This window comes from Colletotrichum costaricense (genome assembly GCF_030867565.1).
Source record: "Colletotrichum costaricense strain IMI 309622 chromosome Unknown Scaffold_17.1, whole genome shotgun sequence".
Lineage (NCBI taxonomy): Eukaryota > Fungi > Ascomycota > Sordariomycetes > Glomerellales > Glomerellaceae > Colletotrichum > Colletotrichum costaricense.
Genome location: NW_026848246.1, coordinates 286,016 through 309,609, shown reverse-complemented (window position 1 = coordinate 309,609; position 23,594 = coordinate 286,016). Strand labels below are relative to the sequence as shown.

Below are 23,594 nucleotides of genomic sequence, written 5' to 3'. Positions count from 1 at the left end.
GCCGAATCCCATGGCCGTAACTTATAGACGCATCAGAGGCGTGAAGTGAATTTCGACATAAGTCGCAAGAAAGCTCTGCCTTGATTCTAGAGGTCTTAACCCGTGGGATGCCGCATTTCGGCCTCCGAGAACAGCGATCTCTTGTCAATCCAGAACGAAAGGGTAGTTTTTGACCAGGGCTTTTCTCTGGCGTAAAATTTTTCCCTGCAAAGCTTGAAATAGATCAGTCTACAGCTGCAAGAACTTCAAGGAGACATGGATATAAGATTTGACGTCCTTCCCCGTTCATGGAGTTCCGGCCCCGAAGTGAAATAGCCGGCTCTCAAACACCCGCATTTGTGGGGCTCTGCCCCGATGCCTTCGATGCGTGCTCCGCCTCGGCGCAAGTTCAATGCGCCTGTCACCAAGACTTGAGCATCTCTCACCGAGCAATAAGGCTGATATGATTCTTGGCAATTATATGGATATCACCTGTGATTCCCCAACACAATATCGTGTTCTAGTTATTACTTTAGTAAGAGGATAAGTCATCGAACCAAGTAAGAGATGTGTAACTCCATCGGCAAGGGTTCGAGACATGCCTTGGTCTGGCACAGTCACTGGAACAATTTGTCTCGAGGTCAGGTCACGTCTCAAGTGACCGTTCAAATTGTCTCTACACCTCCTCCTCGATGTGAAGGACACGCAAGCTGGACACGTTGTGTAGCAAGATATCCATGGCCCGCTCTGACTGGTAGGCATTAGACAGAGAGATGGTTCGGAACATCTATACTGTACTATGTAAAGATTTCTCTCAGGAGGATGTAGTCCTTTGTAATACCATTTTGGCGTTGTCGGGTCTGGGCATACTCACTCACCCAGCATCTGCACCCTAATCCACGATTCCTCCTACCTGTCATAGAGCTTCCAGTCAAAGTTACGGTGAACAATTCTTGTCCCTTCACCCAATACCGCTATTCCAACAGTCAATCTTCCGAAGTGTCACGCCGACTCCCCCTAGCAGTTGACAACGTTCAGAGAACCGCTTGAGACCTTTGGTCTTCGAGGAGATTGGACCCTCGTATGATATTAAGTCTAATAGTGTGCATGGTAGACTGAGCTATTCATGTTGCGTTCATAAATACATACGACGGTCATTGGCTTGCACAAATCCCGAGTTCGTATATAGATCTAATGCCTAGAGCAAAGGCAAGGCGAGGTGCAGAAGTTGAGCGATTCCCTTGACCATAGTGATCCAGGTCATCATGAAGATGAGATGCTGCCGCAAAGAGTCGGTAGTGGCTCATGGGTGCCGCGACAGATGGATTGCGATCTATCAGCAAAGGGTGGTCTACCCAGGATTCATCAAAACAACCGATCGGTTTGAAAACAGCCTGTATCTCCGTGAGGTTCTTACTGTTGAGTCTTGTGGCGCAGACGCGGCTTGGGATTACGTAGATTCCTATCAGTCAGTCTCCATGTTTGTAGCAGTTGCATACTTGGGTGGGAACTGTCTAGTGATAGTGTTCTCGAAGCAACATACATGACAGTAATGATCCCATTCCTGGTGGAAATTCATGACGCTGATTAGATATGGCGCAAGCTTCATTTTTCAAACGTTGGCCCAGTCATTTGAAGAGTGGAAGTTATGTCACAAGATCATAAACCACCATGGGTCGATTTTGGAGCCAGCTCTTGGACCACGATGTCCGGACTTAAGAGTAAGGTTTGGCGTCTTTCGATGGGCAAGATTCACCTTGGCATATGGGTTGGATGAACTCCTTCAGTAGAGTTGTAACATTCTCTCAAACTTGTGGCTGACGACAACAACCCAGTTCAGGCTTCAATCTCTAAGAAAAGCAGACTCTCAGACGAGCAATGGCATCATTCTTGAGCCGGGTAGTAAGAAATTATCCCGAACTGCTAAAAGATCCTCCATGGCATCCTCCAACTGATCATTAGTGTGATGGAGTCGTCTGAAAAGGCTCCGAGGTTCTAGACTCACCCGAACGATGAGCCGTGACACTACAGACATGTCATCGTCACATGGGAAGCGGCAGAGGCCGGGTGGGCCAAGGGAAAACCTGGCGCCACAGAGTGGCCAGAGCGGCGGCCGGGTCCACCAGTTCAATTGGCGAATGAACCCGCCCGGAGCTTTCTCAACGGACGGTGGAGATTTAGGGGCATAGAAAGGTACTTTCTTCAGCGATATGTTTACGCCAAGATAAGAGTATCGGTCTAACTCACCTGATGGAGGCCCCCTTGCAGTTCCCTGCTTTCGATCCACCAATCCCAATCGTGCCTCAATGATGTCAGGAGCAGACCAGGGTCGGGAAAGAGCGAGAGAGAAAGTTGTTGAGCTAAGCTCGCTGTCATTGCCTCGCGCTTTGCGCTTAATTCAGCTTCGGTGCTCTTTCCCCGGAGTAGCCGCGGCCATCTTGATCTCTAGTTTTTCTCTTCTCCTTCTCATCCGTAGCAACGGACAGTTTAGTTGTTGGATCGAAAATGAAGACCACGAATTTGCCGGAACCGTAAAACCGTCGAGATTCCTGAGCAAGTTAGGACAATAGCAATCACCACCAACACCACCAATATCCCACTCTACGTCACGACACCACACCCAATTCACAACTGATCAACGTTAGAATAACCAACACCACCGTTCATTTCTGGCTCATCCAGCCATTCATGTCCCACGACTCCAGCCTCTCAATATCGCCAAGATGAGATTATTCGCGCCGTATTCCCGCGACGCCATGCGCCGGGCTGCGAGATCCTTTCACCACAGCGTGACTGTCGGCCGCATTAGAACTCACGGCCTCCTTGTTCACAGGAGGCCTACGCTGTCCCGCCAGTCGCGGCACGGCTTCTTTACGGCGAGGGAGAAGGTCCCGCCCAAGAAGACGTCGATCCCGGTCGCCATCTTTGCCGTCGGCCTGGTGGTTTGGGCGCTCTACCCGTCTGATGAGTTTGAGCGGTTATCCTTGGCTGAGAATGAGAGGAGGAAGGGAGTCCGCAGCAATGCGGCAAGCACAAAGTCTGATCAGACGGCGTGGTACAACTTTGCCCTCAAGTTTGAGACCTTGTCCGACTCTGCCGACGTCGAATGGACTGCAGACAAGATTGTTGGGTTCATCCTCCCGGAATGGTCCAGGTTGGTCCCCGGATACATCCGGAAGCTCCAGAGAGAGGTGGGTTTTGCTGAATATATTCAACAATTACTATCGACTAACACCATTAGCTATCCATGGCACCTGGATCTCTGGCAGATGAGATTTGGCGAGAAGCCCATGACCCCTTCATTAACCCCGAAGTGCAATATTCCGCCAAGGTCAGGGTCTCCAATGATCTATGTGATGAGGAAAAAGAGTTCCTGGCAAGGCGGAAGCGAGTCACTACCATGGCGTTAGCCAAGTACCTCTACATCGACGAGAGGGATGTTCATCCGGACGATGTCCCTACCATTGCCATGTGCGGCTCCGGAGGTGGTCTCAGGGCCCTTGTTGCCGGCACCGGTTCCATGCTCGCCGCAGATGAAGATGGGCTGTTCGACTGTGTCACGTACACTTCTGGTGTAAGCGGTTCATGTTGGCTACAGGCCCTCTACCACTCTTCCATCTCAGAGGGCAGTCTTCCCAAGGTTCTGCAGCACCTCAAGGCCCGCGCTGGCATCCACATTGCCTATCCGCCCGTGGCATTCCAGACTCTTCTTTCAGCACCGACGAGCAAGTATCTCCTTAGTGGTCTTGTCGAGAAGCTCAAGGGCGACCCGCGCGCGGACTTTGGGCTGGTTGACGTCTACGGCCTTCTGTTGGCGACGAGATTCTTGGTTCCCAAAGGCGAGCTGGAAGTGAGCGATCGGGATTTCAAGCTGTCCAACCAACGAGAGTACATCAAATACGGCCAGAACCCGCTACCCATTTACACGGCCGTCCGACACGAGATCCCCGATGTCGACATTGACGGAAGCGGGACAGTGCCGTCCACCTCGGACGCGGCGAAAGAAGTCGCCAAGAAGGAAGCCTGGTTCCAGTGGTTCGAGATCACGCCATACGAGTTCTTTTGTGAGGAGTTCTCCGCCGGCATCCCGACTTGGGCCATGGGCCGACGCTTCAAGAACGGCATCGACGTGCCTCCCGAGGAAGGCTTCCATCTCCCAGAGACCCGCATGCCATTCCTACTCGGCGTCTTTGGAAGCGCTTTCTGCGCGACCCTGAGCCACTATTACAATGAGATCAAACCCCTCGTACAGAGCCTCGCTGGGTTCGGCGCCCTGGACGGCATGATCTCGGGCTACAACGAGGACCTCAGCAAGGTCCATCCAATCGATCCCGGCACCGTCGCAAACTTTGCCTACGGTATGGAAGACAAGCTGCCCAAGACAGCCCCGAAAAGCACCTACAACACCGAATACATCCAGCTCATGGACGCCGGCATGTCCAACAACCTCCCCATCTACCCGCTCCTCCGCCCCGGCCGCGACGTCGATGTCGTCGTCGCCTTTGACGCCTCCGCAGACATCAAGACGGACAACTGGCTCGCCGTCGCCGACGGCTACGCCCGCCAGCGCGGCATCAAAGGCTGGCCCGTCGGCGTCGGTTGGCCCAAGGCAAGCGAGTCCCCGAAAGAGGTTCGCGATGAGCTCTCGGAAGCCCAGGCCGCGTCCGCGCAGGAGGCGAACCAGAAGCTCCGCGAGGCCAAGGCGCACCAGCACGAGCACCAGGACAAAGAGGGCCACCGCAAGCCGGACGAGGACACGAAGAGCGGGCAGGCGGCCAAGTTCACGCCCGGCGACGAGGAGTCAGGCGAGCTGGGGTACTGCACCGTCTGGGTCGGCACAACGCAGGAGCGGTCGTCGTCTGAGACGCCGCCGCCTTCCAAGGCGATTACCGAGTCCAACTCGTGGCAGCTCATGGAGCCCGACGCGGGCATCGCCATCATCTACCTGCCGTACCTCGCCAACCCCAAGGCGCCCGGCATCAACCCCGGCACGACGGATTACCTGAGCACGTGGAACTTTGTCTACACGCCTGATCAGATTGAAAAGGTGGCTGCGTTGGCGAGGGCTAATTACGCCGAGGGACGGGAGCAGATTCGCGGGACGGTAAGGGCCGTCTACGAGCGCAAGAAGAAGCTTAGACTGGAGAGGGAGGCGGGGATCAAGAAGGATCGGTACCGGAGCTTGGTGAGGCGAGGAATGGCGCACAAGCTGGGCGAGGGCGATCAGTTTAGTTGAATAGGCGGATTATAGAGTTGCTGGAATGAAGATACCCGAGAAGGTGGAGGACTCCTGATTGAAGGATGGCGTAGGTTAATCATTGGAAGTAGATCCATTGTAATGAAAAGTGTGTTTGTTACTTTGAAGTGTTTTGCAACCGATTGAAAGTGTCAAATAGGGGTTGATGAAGAGACGATGAAGTTCAGTAAATGGCCCCGTTTCGAGGAGTGTGTCATTGTTTTTACAAATCTATTCATCTTACAGAGACATGCTTGACCTTCTACATGTCCTTGCTTCAAAATGTACACTGCCCAACAAAAAGGCATCTTGATAAAGTCCGGGATCACCTGTCCCCCGACCCTTTGACAACGTTCTCCGTCACTTCTCCTCTCTTGCCGCCCTTCTCTTCTCTCCCTCTCCGATGGATGAATTACAGTCGATGCATTTTGCTTTTCGTTTTTCTTCTTTTTGCTTCTTCCCCATTTTGTCCCCAACATATCTTCTTTAGATGATCTCTCCCATGTCAATGTGCGCGGGCTGCCACGGCTTCGCGCCCTCGACTAGCATATCACTCGGCACCCGCACCTTGGCGCCGGGGCTGTAAAGGTACCACGCCTTGAGAACATTCATCGACGCCTGCAGACGCGCGAAATCCAAGCTGGCGCCCGTGCCCTCGCCGAGCTTGTCGCGCCCGCTGTAGATGCCGACGACGTAGACGGGCGTCCTGCTGAGACGGCCCGTCTCGCTCTCGAGCCGCGCGACGGGGGCCTCGAACCCTTCGCGCGCGCAGAGCATCGCCAGCTCGCGCGTGGGCAGCCTGAAGCTGAAGAGCTTCTCGAGCTCGACGCGGCGGCTGAGGATGTGGGCGTCGATGAAGGCGCGCACGGCGTCGCGGCCGGCGTGGGCGTACACGGCGCCCGTGACGGCGCGGACGTGAGCGGCGTAGGCGTCGTTGCGGAGCTTCTCGCGCTGCTCCTTCAGGAGTGCGGGATCATTGGGGTCGGGGTTGGGCTCGAGCGGGTTCCGTCTGGGCTTGTGCAGGACGTCGCCGAACTCGTCGTCGAGGATGACCCGGGACGAGACGGAGCGGCGCCACTTGAACTTGTCGAGCTCGAGGTGCTCCTTGCGGACGTAGCCCCAGCGGCCGTGAACGACGCCGTGGGCCGCGGGGTCCTGGGAGAACTGCAGCAGGCCCGGGTCGACTTCGCCTCCGGGGGCGGCGGCGCTCTCGACACCCCACTGGCTGGCTACGCGGTAGAGCGAGTCGGGGCCGCCGTAGGCGCGCATGGCTTCGTAGAGGATGGCCATGGGGAGGCGCGGGTAGTGGGTGATGAGCCACTCGGAGACGTGGTAGCTGATGAGGGAGCCGCCGACGACGGCGAGGTTGGCATTGTTGAAGTTGGGGTTTGAGTCGGCGGAGGGGTCGACGAGGGTGCGCGCGAGGGACTGGAGGGGCAGCTTCTCGGGGAGGGAGAGGCGGGCGTGGAGGGCGGCGAGCTTGGCCGACTGGAGGGCCTTTTCGGGGGCGGGTGACGGGAGGTTTCTCGACTTCGACTTGACGGGTTGGGCGGTGGTGGTGGTGATGTTGTTGGCTGAGGCGTCGGATGATGCTTCTTCTGCTACTGCTGCCAAGGACGGGGAGGAGGTCGATAGTGTCCGCGCCGGGTTGCTGTGGTGAAGCTGTGTTCTAAAGGGGATGGGCGTCAGGCACGGCGAGGCGTGTGTCCTGGCCTGGGCGTTGAGCAGTTGCCCGGTGCATCTTGATATCCTTAACCTCTTCATCTGGGACGCCATTCGGTGGTCGAGTTTGGGTTGTTGCTGAGCTGTTCGAAAGCCCAGTAACAACGTAACGAATAGAAAAAGGCAACGAAAGAAAAGGTGTTGTACAATGCGGTCGAGAGCAATTGGGTGGATGCGGTATTCGCTGGGGGTTGAATCGCAAAGGGGGCAAGGGAAAAATGTTCCACGTCCCGAATTCTCTCGAACAGCGCCGGTCTCCCGTCACGAAAAAGTTTCTGGAGCCGACCGATTGGAAGTCGTGTGAGCTCCAGCATGCTAGGGGGTACCGTGCACGAGCCATGCGAGAAAGTCAGTAGAAGCAGGCGCGGAATATCCGCTCCTCCGCAGCTCCGGAATGGCTCTGGTCCCACTTTTCGGGAGGAATGGATGGCAGCACTTCACTATTCGCGACGTCCAAGGGCAAAAGCTCCAATATCGAGTCGAGGCGGGAAAGCGATTGCCATCACCACACTATCCAACCCCTCATATTGAAAATACAGTCAAAATGGTACGTCAATCCTCAATCAGTAATTCCTGGCCAATTGCTAACTCACGAACAGGGAGGCGGTCCTAAGGTTCCGTAAGTTCTAACCCAGCGCATGTCCTCATAGAATGCGAACCACCCCGATCCTTCGAAAGCAGCTCCTCTAATACCCACGATAGCTACCCCAAGCACGTCTGGTCGCCGGCCGGTGGTTGGTACGCCCAGCCCGCGAACTGGAAGCGTAACACCGCCGTCATCGGTGCCGTTATGGCCGGTGTCGTTGCTGTTATCTGGAAGATCAGCGCCGAGAAGGAGGTGCGCTACGTGATGCCTCAGGAGGGCCGGTTCTTCCCCAGCAGATAGTACGTCCACGTATCCAACGTGTCATTGCGAACAATTGCGCATTAGAGAGAGGTCTGGGCTAACACTGCAAAACACAGCTGGTCGAAGCAATTGATCGAATACGACAGAGAACAGGCCGCGAGGAAGGCCAAGGATACGACGCAGGCGGAGGCGATTCAGAACTCATAAACGACGACTCGGACGGTCGGAAAACTTTTGTACAATGTAAATACGGTACCCCAGGAATTGAGCGCCGCGCGGTAGCGGCAGTTGCGAACATTGGATGACCCTGCGATATTTTGCTCCGCCCTCAGTGATACATGGATTATGTTTTCCAGTAAATTATCGAAAGACCGATTGATACGGCGGCGTCCAAATTCTTGGGATATAATAAGCTCAATTTCTATGAGCCTGCGGCCTTGACCAGAGCCATTGGTTTCGCCCAGCAGGAGAACGACGAATCCCTCCATTGAATAGTTAAAAAGCAGATTTCGAGAATGCGGAATCGCCTATGCTCACCTCGACATTCCCGGTCATCAACTATGAGATACTCATCTAGAAACCCGAGCATGCCTCAAAGCGCCGAGCCGTGAGCAGTGACAGCATAACTGAGCCTTCGGCCAATCACGATGGTCGTAAAGGTAATTCAAGAGTGGGTCTCAATTCTAGATCACGACCATCCCTGGGTATCAGCCCGAGGAGGACCACTCAGACCACGAGGCAAGCGTCTCCAAGACTATCAAAGCACCTATATCCGCGTCTGTATCTCACACAATTCATCGAAGTCGCTTTTACCGATGCTCCCAACGATGCTGATGATCTCTGTGTCGGGAGAGCCCACCCCGGATTGCCCCTAGATCAAGTATGTCTTGTCCAGAAAACAGACAGGAAGTTAGAGGAAGACATCGTAACATTCGTCGGAAGCCATGGTATATCTACCGAAACAATCATAGGCCACCGAGGACCAATGCTGAATACCAGCCTTATCGGACATACTGGCGTTGAAAGATGACAGCCATTTGTTCGAAAAGGAGATTCTGGACATGCATAACGCAGTACTGAGGGCTCGATCCGAAAAACGAACGATGGGCCGTTCCTATACTATGTTGAGGTGGTTATTCATCTTGCAATCCCTTACATGGTTCATTCGGGCATATGCAAGCGCGGGAGCAGGGTAACTCCAGAACATCACAGAAAGACGCGGAGTAAAGCCATGTCAAAGGATCGTCTCATTCGTCATTTCATCATTCAGGGGAGATCAGTGGTACAAGGAACAGCTCTGCTTCTCCTCCAAGAAACAGCAACATAACGAAAGGCATCGGTCCTCCTCACTCTTTCCCCCTTCACCCCAACACGTTTGGTCGGCCGAGCTTAAACTTCCACAGAAGAACTCCATACAACGACCACTCCTGGGCCCCTTAGGGCTCCCATTGATTTTGGCCTGCGGGTTTTCGTTGTTCAGCAGCAAAGCTGATCCGTCGAATGAATGCGTCAGTACATTAGACTTTCTCAACTCCAGCTGAGCCAGAGTACACGAAGTGCGTGGAGATCGAACAGTGAAAACCAGAAAAAAAAGGTTACTTACGCGGAATACTCCCTCCACTGGACACCCGATGAAGCAGGGCGTCTCGTTGCAGCAGTTGCCCTCTGACGAGTCCTTGAGGAACGCTTGCACCAGCTTGTCGGGCACGTAGAGCGCGGTGATGCCTGATGCCAGGACGGGGAGGATCAAGACTGAAAACTTCATGTTGTTTTTGGTTGTTTGAAGAAGAGTTCAATGCCGGGTGAGGCTAATGGAAGGGATATCTTGATGAGATTTGCTGCTGGATGATGATCTGGGATAATCCGTCGAGGTCAAACACCCAGGAGATTCAACCCTTTTATATTTTCTCATTTATTGTGTTTCTATTCTCCCACCTTGCAAATCGTCCTAACTTTCCCCGCTCAGAAAAGATATCTCCAGACGTTGAAATGGTAACATCCTCGGACAGAAGCATCCAACCCCCTCCACGTACGACCTGCCGTGTCGACGATCCACGGAAGTCAACAAGACACGAGTGGTCCCCGTTTGTTTACAACCAAAGAGCCGCGGCCGGGTTCCCGCCGGTGCTACTCTGGTACATCTCTAGATAATAAGTCGGTGTCGAGACTCTTGAATCATTGTTCGGATAGGACGGTCTTTAGCCGCGTCTGCATTGCAACATCTGCAGCACCGGCGACACATGTGAAAAGAGGCGGGTGAACCCCGCTCTATCAAGATGTACGTTGCCGTGAACCTACGCTGTCGTGAATCTACAGCCCTCGTAACGGCGTTACTGATACTCCCTATACATTTTTCAAGTAAGAGAGCATCAAAATGTAACCGATTGACTCAGTCCATTTCGCTCTATTGGTTTGGCAAGTTTTATGGGCAAGTATTCAGGCTCGCTGCAGCAACTTGGGCATCTACAACAGCCTGTTGCGCGACTCTGGGCCCCGTTGCTACGAGGACCGCCCGCGCAAATCAAAGGCTACTGGTCTGTCGCGGCAAGTATGACAACATCATTGCGAAGAATGGCAACATCTCTCGTCATACCTTTGAGGGATCCCCAGAGCGTATCGCTATGTAATCGATGTACGTTGCGCCTCCCAAGGTCACCTACACAGATGAATCTCTGCCTAGCTTACACATGAATAACTTGTAGTTAGCTCTCAATCTACAATCCCCAAGACGAAAGGCCGTGAACTGCTTATCATCCTTCACCCATCTGTTTCGTTCCAACGGTTGTCGATAAAGCAAAAAAAAAGAAAAGAAAAGAAAAGAAAAGAAAAGACACGGTAATATGGCGAACGAGTAGCTTTACGCATTTTTATCTGGCCACATACCATAGCTGCTGCTTTCACCTCTTCGTTCGGTACTCGTGATTGAACATCTACAAAAACACCACTTGGTTTTATCTCCTCTAGTGACAACTTCTGTCTAAGTAGCAAGATGACTCCTCCGGCACCGGCCTGCAGAAAGCCGTGTAGATCAGAGTATCATTGAAACCTACTAGATTGCGACTGGCACATCAACCCTGGATTCGTGAGACGACTCTTGGATGGGCACTCGAAACAGAGCAACATGACTGGATGTAATCCCATCTTTCTATGATGCTGTTAGTAACGCCTCTCCATGAGGTACTTCAGAGCTCGGATACCATAGGGGAGCCAGATTTTAAGGAATTAGCAGGCTCGTCAATTTCAGAAACATGAGTTCAATGCAATGAGGAACATAGTTTTCAGGTATGGGCATCTTATTGTCTACCTAGCTTGCTCGGCACAAAGAAGCAGTTCTAGCGTCCCATCCCTTTCAGGAGGACCTAGATTCTCTCTCGATCTGTCTCAACCACTGCGAAATCTCCATCTCTCCATCCACCATGTTGTTCCCAATCATGCCACTTCAAGGCATCTCAAAAAGAACCAACGAAATCAGCACTCGCGTCTCATCCTGCCAAAATAGGTCGCTCGGCATATTTGCTAAACGACCAAACACAGCCACCAGAGCTGTAAGAAGAAACGAGATGTGTCAAAGAAACAACAAACAACAAAAGTGAGCAATATACATTAAGCACTAGGCGTTTCCCTGCCCCCATCTTCCATGGCCGCCGCTGCAGTCGCGTGGTACAAGATGGGGCCAAGGTAGGTGAATCGAAATCGCGAAACAGTGGGTGTTCAGGCGAGTGTGAAGAAGCGTAAAAAGAAAAGAAAATTGCAAGCCACGACTGAAACCAGGCTGCAAAAAGGGTGTATCAAAAGCGGGTGTCATGAATGAGTGACTTGAAAGGTATAAACGCGTCGTCGGGGTTCGTTTCGCCCCTTGATCGGATTCATCGTCAGAGTCCAGTAGAAGAGGAAATCTCCCCCAAGTTCTTTTTGTAGTAGTTCGCAGAAACGCCGTGCCCGTGCTGTCCAGAATGCATAGTAGACCCTAGTCTATCGCCAAACGAAGATGAATCCCCAGTCTCTGTGCCAAAAGACGTTAAATACGCTGGGAGTCAGTGTATATGAACGCTGCTTTGGTTGTCATTTACACAGCCTGTCCGGGGACGGGCTTGCGACCGACAGGTCCCATCGGTGGGCCTGGGCGGCCCTGGACTGGGGGTCCGTTCATCGGCCCATTCATCGGTCCATTCATGGGGCCGTTCATGGGACCGTTGGGGGGACCATTAGGGTTCATTCGGCTGGGCTGAGGAATTCTGGTAGGTCCCGGGGGGCTTGGCTTGCGACCTCCCATTCCGTTGGGGCTTTGCGATCGCTGTCCCGGAGGACCCTGGTAGCGAGGACCGGGGGATTGAGGTCGGCCTTCGGGGCCCATAGGTCCATTGCCGGCGGGGGACTGAGGTCGGCCACCACCGTTCATGGGACGAGCTGCGGGCGACTCGGGGCGGGGGTACGGCGGACCGCCCTGAGGGTTCATGGGGCGCTGGCCAGGAGGGAAGTTCGGACCGGGACCGCGGGGAGCACCAGGGCCCATGTGAGGACCACGAGGAGGTCCTTGATTAGGTCCCTGGGCTTGAGGAGGTCTAGGCTTAACCGGGCGAGTGGAGAGGCAGGTGCGCGGTACAACACCCTGCTGGGATCTATCCAAGCGAATGCAGAGCGCCTAGGGCAAAGTCAGCTTACAAACTCATCATTATGGACATTAAAACTTACCCAGCCATCATCGTACTCGTGGAGGAGGCGCACAAGCTGGCCAGCTCTCAGCTCCATCTCATCCTCAAGAGTGGGCTTGAAGTCGAGCTGCACGCGGTGAACAGTGGTGTTGGCGGGACCTCCAGCGGCGGCAATGGCAGCAGAGCCAGTGGATCCGTTAGATTGGTGACCAGGGCCGGCAGAGTCGGCGCTGAACGTGGTTCCAGAGGGAGAAGCAGGGATGGTAGACAAGGGTGCAGGAGGCGCGGGCAGAGTCAGGTCCAGTGCCTTGGGACCGTCCTTGCGGGTCGACGCCTTGCGAGCCAGACCTCCAGCGGCGACAGCTCCAGCACCAACTGCCGCAGCACCTGCAGCAACAGACGCATCGTTGGGAGCGGCGTTGGCGGGGATATCACTCACGGCAGTGCCCGGAGCAGGCTCGCCGACGTTGGGAAGAGGCTTCTCGTTGAGGCTTATGGAGCTGACGGACTCCTCGGCGATGGGACCGTTGATTCTCTCGGCTTGAGCACCAAAGGGGTTCGCGGGGTTCGAGCTCTGGTTCGTTGCCGGTCTGTCCCAGGCGCCTTGGCCAGGGTTGCGAAGACCCAGAGCAGCGGCAGCGGGTGCCAGGTTGGCGTTCATGTTGACGGCAGGTCCTCCGGCAGGTCCTCTGCTGGCGCGCTTGTCGAGGTTCAAGTTGGGCAAGAACTGGGTAACGGGGCGCAGGCTGATACGAGGAGCGCGGGGGTTCTGGCTACCAGCGGCAGCAGCGGCGGCCCCAAATCCATGAGTCTTCTCATCCTCGTCGGCCAGACGCTGCTGCTCCATCTGCTTCTTGCGACGGTTGAAGAGGAAGAAGACGAGTAAAAACACGACGAGAACACCGGCCAAAACACCAATAGCAATGCCAGCCTTCGCGGCACCGCTGGTCTCGTTGCTGGTCGACTTGTCCGTGGTTGACGTTGCACTAGGGGAAGCGCTGGAGATGATGCTAGCATTGTCTGCAGTGGCGGCAGTCTTGGTGGTCTTTGCGAACGTGGGCGCGTCTGTGGCAATAGCGAGCGTGGTCTGGATGCTCTCGGTCAAGGGATCCTCGATGACGGTGGGCAGCGACGAGGTAGACGCAGCATCGATGGCGGTGGATGAGCTGTCGGCAGTCTTAACGATGGGGGCGCCGGCCCTGGCAATGGTGGTTTCGGTGGAGTCAACTGTGGTCGATTTCGACCTCGTTGGGAGGGGTGATTGAGCGACAATCAGCTTGGTTGAGGTGGTGCTCGTGGGGGCGGCGACGGCATCATCGCCAGTGACGGTCTGGTAGATGGTCTTGATAACGGTCGAGCGGCCTTTCTTCGTATTAGCGCGCCGTGTGGTCGTGACATCATCATCATCATTGTCGTCCTGTCTGATTTTGAGATTACCTCCATTGCTTGTCGTGGCCTCGTCATTGGAGGCAAAGGGATTCAGATCCTTGAATTTGTCGCCAACATTGCTCCAGAAATCGGGGTTGCGAGGCGCGATATGCCTACGGGCGTGGAGGTGGTGATGGTGAGCCATTGCGGCAGTTGCGGGCGTGGGTTAATGGAAATGAGTCAAATCCGACTAGTCCAGCCAGAAGTCGTCGGGATGGTTGAAGATAAGGTCAGGCGTGTGAGGCGCGTAATGAATGATTCGTATCGTGAGTTTCGTGGGTCGAGGCGGGGTATCTGGAAAATGGAGGGAGGATATCTGGCGTGCACGGGAGAGGCTGGTGATGGGAATGCTCAAGGGATCCGGCTCCAGAAGGGAAAAGGTTGCGATGTTCGTGAGGCGATCGTCGAAAGAATGAACCAGCAAGTAGCGAATAGGTCCAAGTCCGACCAGGGAGTCGCGGTGGTCGAGGACTATTGAATTGAGAGAAAGACTGGCTGCCTTGGTGTTGTGGGTTGAAAGTCGAGTGTTGTTGCGCGTACGTATGCGTGCAATTGAACGAATGTGAAGTGGCTCTAGGCCCGGTGGAAGGAGAGTAAAGTGAGAAGGTGGGTGAGGTGAGGTCGTTGTTTTTTTTGCAAGATCTCACTACCAGCTCACAGTCATTGGACAGTCACAAACCGTCTTAGTAAATTGTCATGAAGACGATTGGGGGGACGTCGATGATGTTTTGTTTGTGTGGGAAGAAAGAACGGATGAATCTGCACACCGTGACTCTTGGGAAGCTGCGAAAGAGCGGACGACGATGAAGTCTCTCTGTCTGTCTCTGAAGGTGAGAGAGTGCAGCGACGGCAGGAAGCAGTCAGGCTCAGCGAGTGAGATGCAGTTCGGACGGAACGGGGGGGATGGGATGGGAAGAAGAGGGCACACACAAAAGTGGGAAGGGACAGTGAGAAGAAGAGAACCGGGGACATTGAGGTTGCACGCACTTCGCAGACTGCCAGTTCAGGACCCTGGGCGAATGGGAAGTTGGGAAAGAGGCCCCAAGCAACGTTGGACGGATGACAAGGGTCGGACGACTGGGGTGTGGATGGGAAGCAGATCCCTGCCGCGACAGGTACCCTCAGTCTTTTTTGCTCTCACTTTCGCTCTCACTCTCACCCTCCATCTTGGTTTTCAGGATCACTTGCTGTACGTAGTAAAAGTAGGAACGAATACAGGTACGGACGGGTACAGGTACCAAGACAGCAGGCAGGAACTGATGGGGGAGCGACTGCACGAGGACCGTGAGATATCAAGATGAAAAGGGAATGGCGCGTGGACAAGGCGGCCGTGCGATACGGTCAAAGTCAGGGCTTGCAGTCTTTGCCGCGTTAGTGCCGTCCGGGGATATCACAGCCTGCGGTCTATGTACTTCGTAAGGGTACCTAACTTCTCCTGCGTACTATGTAAAGTACTGTAGTTGGCTGATGTCTCTTGGGTAACGGTGGGTGATGGCTCGGATCACATTTTGGACAAATGGAAGTTGGACGGATTGGGATAAACGCGCACAAAGAATGCAACCGCGGCTCCAACGGTCATTCGACAATGCATCTGATCCACGCCCACACCACCGAGTCAGCGTTTCACCATCCGCCCTGTCTCTGGCCTCTCCCTGCGCTTGGGATGAACTTTGGCAGAGGTGCACACAATCAGGGAGGAAACAAACACTTTTGAATAGTTACACATCTGTCTTCCTGTCCTACGTAGGTACGTAGTAGACGTGCCAGGCATCACCCACTGTCATTCACTCTCGACCACAGGGTGGTGATTGACTGCCATATATCAGCGACTCCCCCTTCAATCTTGATACAAACACAGTCAATGGAAGGCAACAAATCCCGCACCCATCCCATCGGTTTCCGACGTAGGTACCGACCTCAATCCCTCGGTCGCATTTTGCGGCTTGCCCATCCACACCGGCGCCCATCTTCATCAGCGCACATGCACGGGCCGCGCTAAGGCAGGGGCCTCCCAACGCCCATCCTGCCGTGCCTGTCAGGTACCGACTCCGCCTGATTGGCTCTCTTGCACCTGTATCCACTCGTATCCGCCACACACCCACAGAATAAACGAAATTGTTTGCTCGGGGTTCCTGAGCGGTTCGTCCAATCAAACCCTGCCATGTGGGACGGGAAAAGAAGGCGTTTGTCCGGCCCGAGCTTCAACCACCAGCGAACCATCACAAGCAGCCCCCAAACTCCAACATCCCCATCGTCATCGCCAACAGGGGACCAACACATTCAATCCATACGGAGTACGGAGTACCAATCACACAAACACCAGACTGGCACACATACACACCACTACTATTGCTGTGATACGCGCCGTCTCCTGCGTTTCGTCGCCCGACGTTGTTCCCATGCAGTCTGGTCCCTTTTCTTTCCCGCCCAAACAGCATCCTATCCCGTTGCCTTCGAGAAGCACAGCAAGACTGCCATGTTCATGCGAGCCACACACACAAAGGCAGCCTATCGCCACATGGGGATGTAGCAAGAATGCACCGAAATAGCATTCTTCTAAAGCTGAAAAACAGCAGATACTGCAGATAGCCTCGGCGCCTCACAAACGAAAAGACTGGCTAGAGCCTGGCGTGTGTCATGGCAAAGCTGGCCTGCCCATCCTCATCTCACCATTCGGCCCGGAACCTCGCAAGGGTTGATATAGGCACCGCTGACCTGCTTACACTTACACAGTACAGTAGAATGCCACGGCCATCACCGTAATTATCACCAAACCACTGCCTCTCTTAAAGACCCCTAAAGAAGCAATCTTGTCTTTGAAAGAATGACACGACATGCTCTGTGCTTCTCCCTCGCGAGTCGCAAGGGCCTTTCAGCTTTCTCTGTCACCCAACTACCCTTTCTTGATCTTCTTAAGCTACAGAAAGCAGTCAGTGCTCAGCATCCGCCCATCTGCCTCGAATACGAGACTTGTCAGGCCACGTTACCGCGAGGACCTTTCAGTTGTCCTGCCTGCCAGACAGAAGTCGGTGTGTTTGAGTCCAACAAGCGGTCGAGACTCCAAGAACCGAGAATTGCACACCGTTCGATCTCGTTGCTTTTTCGGTTGCGTTTAGACTTCCCGCAGTGCGCCGGAAGAAAATTCAAACAAGATCTCCTGCGTGGTCTCAGGGAAACAAGCAAAGACAATACACAACAAATCCTAACCTATAGGCTAATTTTAAGACATGCATCGAACGGCGCCGTCAAGCCACCAAAAAGCCTAAAGCCACAAGACCGCTCTTACTTGAGCCCTCGAGGGTTCGTTCGATCAACACACCCGTGACACCGAAATTGGAAAGACCTTTTGAAACAAGCCGGTTCGTCCGCTCGTGCCATTAGGTTTGGTTCGCCTATTTCGTACCCGTCGCGCAGTGAGCACTCGCCATCACTGTCAAGTCTCAACTTTCGGTTGCCTCCCCCATGATCTGCCCGCCTCCACAGCATGCCACTGCCAAGCGCCTTTCGGTACCTGGCAGATGCTGGCATTTTTCTCGCATTGTGGCCCATCTCTCCACACTGGAGATGAACTCCGCCCACCAGCCTTATCCATCGACATCCATGACATCCATGCGAGAACACGCGGAAACATGATGGCTAATCAGCGGGCAATCTAACGAAAAGACCCGGATGTGACTATACGGAGGACGGGGGTCAATTACCGCAGCCTGTAGGTCTTCGCAGGCAACCAACACGCCGACAACATCAACATTGCGAATGGAGTCGTCTCCGTCAGAACGAAGTTGGGGGCAGGAAACCGCGCAATCCTCATTCCCGGGTATAGGGAGCGTTGCATCCATGAAATTGACTCGCTATGCAGGCTGCAGCACATCAAACCGTCCATGCCTTACACAAAGAGCAGCGCCAGCAATTCAGACAACGTATTATGCAGACACAACGAGAAAACCTGGCTTCGACGTCGTAGATCGGCACAGCGTCATTTTACTACCTTTGTGTGGCATGCTCCCGCAATCAGCCGGATAGCCCGAGAAGTAGGTTATGGAATGTTTCAATTGATCCTAGCCACACCTGCCGTCTTCCTTGTCTTGATCTGAGGGAGATCTCCTGCTGCGCATCCGGCTATTTGGACGCGGGAGAAGACAGACGGAGACAGGACCGCGGCGGCGATCCGTACACCAGCCTTATGCAGCTCCGCGACAAACCTGTCTCATCTCGATTGTCTACGTCCCCTACAACAGATCAGTGTAGCGTCGGGCATCGTTGATATTCAAAGGCCATTCATCAATGGCTGAATTGCTGCATTTGATCATCATAGCGACCAAGCCTAGAACAAAATAGATGCCACCCGTTCATTTCGGAATTTTCAGGCGGACGCTTCGGAGACAGCCTCTTCCGTCAGTCAGAGCGCAACACACACAGTCTAATGTCGAAATAAAAACCTATTTTTTCACTTTTATCTATCCGTACCTCCTCTTCGCGTATAGTCGCGTCGCAAGTTCCCGCAGTTCTAATCATTACAATGCGATACAAATAGCCACCACTGATCGCTCTCCTTTCTAGCTTCGCGCTTGTAGGTTGCGGTTGGGCCTTACCTTGGCTGGTAGCCTCCCGGCTCAGTGTGCCAAACGTGACAGCTAGAGCAAGCCATCCGATCGAAGCCTTTGCACGTTCCTTGCTTCAAGATTTCGTCTACGCTGGTAGCTGGCATAGGTCTCCTTTGGCCTCACCCTCCTAAGTGCAGAATCACAGAGGTTCCAATCCCACCCCCACGCTGCCTCCCACCTCATATGGTACTTATGCCGAGCTCAACTAAGCGCGTCGAGCTTTGCACCTTCACCTGTCCACCACCAGCACTACCGCCACATCTCATCTTGAACTTTGATGAAAGTTGATCTACTGCGGAGGCGGTCGAGCACCCCATTGGTGCGGCGGCTGAGGAGGCTGAGGGGGCTGCTGGCCTTGATATTGTCCTCCTTGTTGTTGGGGCTGGCCTTGCTGCTGCTGCTGTTGCTGCATCTGTCCAAGCAACGCGGCAAAGAAGGCCGGGTTGATATAAGCACCCTGCTGCGCGCCCTGCCCAGGCTGACCACCTTGCGTCGGCCAACCCGGCGGCGGCGGTGGTACGGCAGGGAAACCCTGCTGACCCGGCTGCGGCACGGGCATCCCGGGGAACGGGAAGTTGAACGTCGGCGCCGTCGGCGCGGGCGCACCCTGCTGCCGCTGCTGGTGCTGCTGTTGATGTTGATGTTGCTGGTCACCGCCGCCGCCCGAGTGATGTCTCTGAGGCGCCGAGTATCCCTCCCTGTGATCCCCGCGGTTTCCGTACCCGCCGCGTCCACGACCACGACCTCCTCCCCTGCCCCTATCGCCGCGTCCCCTAGAGTCGCCACGTCCACCTCTGCGCCCGCCGAAACGACCCGGTTCAGGCTCCGTAGTGAAACTCTGCTGCGCAGGCGGGGCCTGGCCGAACCCAGGCGGTCGCGCGAGGGGCTTGTACGGGCCATCGTCCTCGTCGTCGTAGTTGAGACCGCCATCGGTAGAAGGACCGGCAGCCGCGGCGCTGACCTCGTTCCGCAGCGGGTGCGGCTCGCGATGATTCCTGCTCCTCTTCTCGCTAGGTCCACCACGTTCGCCACCGTCCTTGCCGAACCTCGCCTCCTTCTTCTTCTGCTTGATCTGCCTCTTGTGCTCCGCCTCCTTCTCGTCATCCGAGAACTCCATCTCGTCCTCGGCAATCTCTTCGTCGTGGATGTTACTCGCGTCTGATCCCTTCAAATTCTTCAACGGCTGCGTGAACACGAATTTGGCGTGCGCGGGCGGGTAGTACACCTTCACGCCGACAGCCAGCCCGGCCTCGGCAATCTCCTCGGCCGTAGAGAGCATGACGGTATACAGCGGCTGCAGCACCTTGCCGATCGTCTCCCACACCACGCCAAACACTTTCCGGTCCTCGGTGCAGAGCACCGACCCCGTGTCGAGGACCTGGTACTCGCCCGGCGTGAAAGCCCTCACCACCATGATGTTCTCGACAATCTGCTCCACGAGCCCGAGCTCCTCAATCTTGTCATCCGCGGTGAGGGTCACGTCGGGCTTGGCGGGGACCGCGACGTCGGCGACCTCGTTCTTGGTGCGCAGGTGTCCCGAGGCGCCGGCCCCCGCGCCGCCGCCGTTCTTGCCGTCGCCTCCGCCTTCGTCGTCTGAGCCGCCTTCCATTTCCATGAGCATGCGCGCCGTCTCTTCTACGCCGAGGAGCTGGTAGCCGCCTGCGTCCGAATCGTCGTCTGAGTCCGAGGAGGAGTCGCTGGAGGAGTCGGAGGACTCGTAGGGCGAGGAGTCGGCTTCCCACTCGGGGTGGTCGCCTCCGCCTTCGGCGGCGGGGTCTCGTTGGTCTTGGTCGGCGGTGGAGGAGGTCGGGGCATCGATCATTTGGGGTCTTTCGAGCATTTGAGGGGCGTCAATCATCTCTGGTGCTGCGGGTGCAGGTGCGGTCGCAGGTGTGGACGCAGACGTAGGCGCAGGCGCTTCTTGAGCTGCTGCAGACGCCTCTTGGGGAACTTCGACTGGCTGGGCTGGGGGAGTATGATCGAGACCACTGATCATGGCCTCGAGGGCGTCTGTCAGGGAAGGGGGCTCGGCGGCATCGTCGACGTTCATGGCATCGGGGTCGGTGACCTCCTGTGGTGCGGCGGCGACGGGTGCCGCCGCGACGGGCTCTGCTGTTTGCGCAGGCGCAGGGGCGGGCTGCGACTCGGTCGTGCTCTCTCCCATATTGACGTCCTCATTCTGGTTCTGCATCTGCTCCGAGGTGCCGTTGGCGGCGGCGATAATCTCGGGATCGACACCCTCGAAGCTCGCGGCGGCAGCGAGAACGTCGGCGGGCACAGGCGGCAGGGTCTCGTTTGGTTTCGCGAACCCCAGTCCGGGGATCTGAAAGCCTGACATGGTGGAATCTGTATTTGCGACCGGCTTTTCTCGCTAATATGTCGTCAATTGAAGTCCAGTCGAGCAGTGCGAAAAAGTTCTCAATAGACGAGTATAATGAAAAACCACAAAGTCTTGTTTGGAGCAGACTCGGGCGCAAGAGAAATGGAGAGTTGGGGAGGACCCGATAAGAAAATTTTAGTGGGGTCACTGCTTTGCGATAAAAAATAAACTGGGTCTTGTTCGGTGAGTTGCCGCAGGTCCTGACTTTCCAGACCTTCGGTGACATTTTATCTGCCCCACCTTCACCGAGCTTACCGGTCACCTTCTACTTACACGCTCACCAATACGTACCTTACTCTATAATATATGTTGGGTCGTACTAGTTCCCTCGTTCCTGGCACGAGTGCATCTTATTCATACCTGCCATAAAGCCATCGTCTGCCAACACAGAATCTGCCACTTGGCCGCCCAAATCCACCACGCAACCATGGCCAGCTTCTTCACTGTTAAAAAGCGAGCCTGCGATGAGTGCCATCAGAGGAAGGCATGTGCAACAGTGACTCGTGATTCTTGCTTGCTTTACTGACCGTAGTCGTCTCAACTGCAGATTCACTGCGATGCGGCTGTGCCCCGGTGCGACTGGTGCAGCCATCACCAGCTACAGTGCACCTTCAAGCGAGTTGTGCACCGGAGAAGACGTGCAGCCCCCACCACACTGTGAGTTGCCATTGCGCCCATTGTAAGATGCTCGCCCTCGCCCACGAAGCCGGAGAGTCTCGCGTTCAATGAATGGCGACCAAGGGCTGTTGACTCGTCTTCTTAATAGTCGCGCGACAGAAACGACAAGAAGCAGCTTATCCTTGATCTCACCAAGCGCCAGCAGAACCAACAGCAACAATGTGCCTCCATTACATACCGACACCCACATGAAATCACTCGTAGCCTCACCTACTGTCACTATCTCGATCACCGGTCTTGAGGGCTCGTCGTCCTCCTCCGTGCCACCAGCATGTGGATTAAGATTTGCCCGATACTATCTGGACGAGATTGTCTCGCCCAGCGGTGCACCTTTCTTCTCTGTCGACCACCAGAACTGGATCCGCCGGTGTACGGGACAGGCTCACGTCTTCTCCAACCTGTCGGGGCTCGATTCAACGTCGCCGTTATTATCATCATCCTCCTGTGCCGGAGGCGACTACCCGGCTGATTGCAATCAGATCGAACTGCCGGCCCGACATGTCGTCGAAGACTATCTGCAAATATTCCGGGCGACTCCCTTCCGACTCGTGTTCCCCATCGTCGACGGTGTCTTGTTTCAAGAAACCATCAGTCAAGCTTACGATCCGCACCACGCAGCCAACCCAGCAGCCCAGGCCTGCGTCTTCTCCTTTCTTGCCATCATTACTCATACACAATGGAGCCCGCGCAACATGGCCGTCATCATTGACAGCGAGGCATGCGTCTGGCAGGCCCAGCGCCTGATGCCCCTAGCCCAAGCGAGCCAGGACATTACGGGACTCCAAACTTGCCTTATGCAGGTGAGTTGCGGTTCCAAAAGGGGGAGGAGAGGCTAAGCTGTGCTGTGCTTACCAATGTACATTTCGGCTTCTAACGTGAACCAGTGCATGTATCACCTCTTCTGCGGCAAGATCCAGATGGCCTCAATGGCCCTGGCTCTAACCTGTCGCCTGTTGTTCTCGTTGGGAGCACACAGGCAGCCCAGCGCAGGGAGCGATGTGCCCGAGCGGCAAAGCCGGACAAGAAGCCACGCGCGTAAGCTGTTCTGGCTCTGCTACACCTTTGACAAGATCGTGGCAGTTCGGACCAGCCAGCCTCCCTGCATCGGAGACGAGCACTGCGACCTTACGCTACCTCCGGGCTACGTAGAAGAGCTATACGTTGACCACAATGACACCACCATTAGTAGCAGTAGCAGTAGCGGCGCCCTCTGCTGCCTGCCGGGCGATTTACGGCTGAGCATCATCAAGTCCAAGGCCTGCAGGCTGCTATACTCGATTCGCCTACAGCAGTATCCGTCCAACCAGCAACATCACCGCCCAACACCCAACGCTGGGCTGCTGCGCGAAGTGCGCGAATTGGACAGTGAGCTAGAGCGGTGGCGCCTCTCCATCCCGGCCCGGTTCCGGCCCATGCTGCTCGGCCGGAACTACGGCGGCAACAGCAACGGCGCCTGGTGGCTTGACCCGACTTTAGACGCCAGCCAGAGGATGCATGTTATGGTGCTGCACTTTGAGTACCAGCACCTTGTGGCCGCTCTGCACCGAGCCGCGAGCCCGTGGCTCACCGAGGGAAGCGAAGCAACCGTATCAACGGCGGCGACCTTGCCGTCGGGGTCCAGTCAGAGTCAGACCTTGTCTATCGAGGCCAGCCGGTCTTGTCTAACGTACTTTCGCGATACTGCTCCTTCCCTGATGGGAGCTGCCTTTTGGTGAGCAACCCCCTTTTCTACTTTGCTCTCTGCTCCTTCAATCTGATGGCCAGCTACTGAGGAACGGGTATTTTTCGACAGGGTACTACTCTTCTACCCCGTATCTGCTGTAGTCACTCTATTCTTCAATCTGTTGCGGAATCCACTGGACGACCAGTCGGCAGACGACCTCAGACTGCTCGAGTCCATCCCGAACTTGGTGAACGTGGACCGTGCTAGAAGCTCGATCCCACCCTATGTGCTTGACTTGAACACCGTTGATGATTTTGTGGCTGAGGTGATCCGATTGTCCAAGTGTGCGATGACTATGGCCGCACACGTCAAGTACCTTCGGTAGAATACGTGTGTGTTTGTCGA

The 23,594-nt window shown here is 55.2% G+C and overlaps 8 protein-coding genes across 8 annotated transcripts; 4 read left to right on the top strand and 4 right to left on the bottom strand.

Annotated features, from left to right (window-relative positions):
• Positions 1–2,702: 2,702 nt before the first annotated feature.
• On the top strand, positions 2,703–5,215 carry CCOS01_13285 (cytosolic phospholipase A2 zeta; the record flags this gene model as incomplete). Its single annotated transcript, XM_060461431.1, has 2 exons — positions 2,703–3,170; positions 3,221–5,215. The coding sequence occupies 2 exons, from the start codon at positions 2,703–2,705 to the stop codon at positions 5,213–5,215; spliced, it is 2,463 nt and encodes an 820-aa protein (XP_060307859.1).
• A 486-nt stretch (positions 5,216–5,701) lies between these two features.
• Positions 5,702–6,991, bottom strand: CCOS01_13284 (54S ribosomal protein L3; the record flags this gene model as incomplete). The annotated part of the gene is made up of 1 exon (XM_060461430.1): positions 5,702–6,991. One exon carries the CDS (start codon positions 6,989–6,991, stop codon positions 5,702–5,704), a length of 1,290 nt encoding a protein of 429 aa, XP_060307858.1.
• A 340-nt stretch (positions 6,992–7,331) lies between these two features.
• Positions 7,332–7,991, top strand: CCOS01_13283 (uncharacterized protein; the record flags this gene model as incomplete). The annotated part of the gene is made up of 4 exons (XM_060461429.1): positions 7,332–7,484; positions 7,537–7,556; positions 7,640–7,822; positions 7,901–7,991. The coding sequence occupies 4 exons, from the start codon at positions 7,332–7,334 to the stop codon at positions 7,989–7,991; spliced, it is 447 nt and encodes a 148-aa protein (XP_060307857.1).
• A 1,069-nt stretch (positions 7,992–9,060) lies between these two features.
• Positions 9,061–9,549, bottom strand: CCOS01_13282 (uncharacterized protein; the record flags this gene model as incomplete). Its single annotated transcript, XM_060461428.1, has 2 exons — positions 9,061–9,321; positions 9,388–9,549. The coding sequence occupies 2 exons, from the start codon at positions 9,547–9,549 to the stop codon at positions 9,061–9,063; spliced, it is 423 nt and encodes a 140-aa protein (XP_060307856.1).
• Positions 9,550–11,850: 2,301 nt separating this feature from the next.
• Positions 11,851–14,009, bottom strand: CCOS01_13281 (variant SH3 domain-containing protein; the record flags this gene model as incomplete). The annotated part of the gene is made up of 2 exons (XM_060461427.1): positions 11,851–12,426; positions 12,477–14,009. 2 exons carry the CDS (start codon positions 14,007–14,009, stop codon positions 11,851–11,853), a joined length of 2,109 nt encoding a protein of 702 aa, XP_060307855.1.
• Positions 14,010–17,855: 3,846 nt separating this feature from the next.
• CCOS01_13280 (uncharacterized protein) lies at positions 17,856–18,128 on the top strand (the record flags this gene model as incomplete). Its single annotated transcript, XM_060461426.1, has 1 exon — positions 17,856–18,128. A coding segment is annotated over one exon (273 nt), but the record flags the coding sequence as incomplete, so codon positions are not given.
• A 629-nt stretch (positions 18,129–18,757) lies between these two features.
• CCOS01_13279 (NAF1 domain-containing protein) lies at positions 18,758–20,806 on the bottom strand (the record flags this gene model as incomplete). The annotated part of the gene is made up of 1 exon (XM_060461425.1): positions 18,758–20,806. The coding sequence occupies one exon, from the start codon at positions 20,804–20,806 to the stop codon at positions 18,758–18,760; it is 2,049 nt and encodes a 682-aa protein (XP_060307853.1).
• A 469-nt stretch (positions 20,807–21,275) lies between these two features.
• Positions 21,276–23,574, top strand: CCOS01_13278 (fungal specific transcription factor domain-containing protein; the record flags this gene model as incomplete). The annotated part of the gene is made up of 5 exons (XM_060461424.1): positions 21,276–21,316; positions 21,396–21,505; positions 21,731–22,326; positions 22,411–23,237; positions 23,319–23,574. 5 exons carry the CDS (start codon positions 21,276–21,278, stop codon positions 23,572–23,574), a joined length of 1,830 nt encoding a protein of 609 aa, XP_060307852.1.
• Positions 23,575–23,594: the final 20 nt, after the last annotated feature.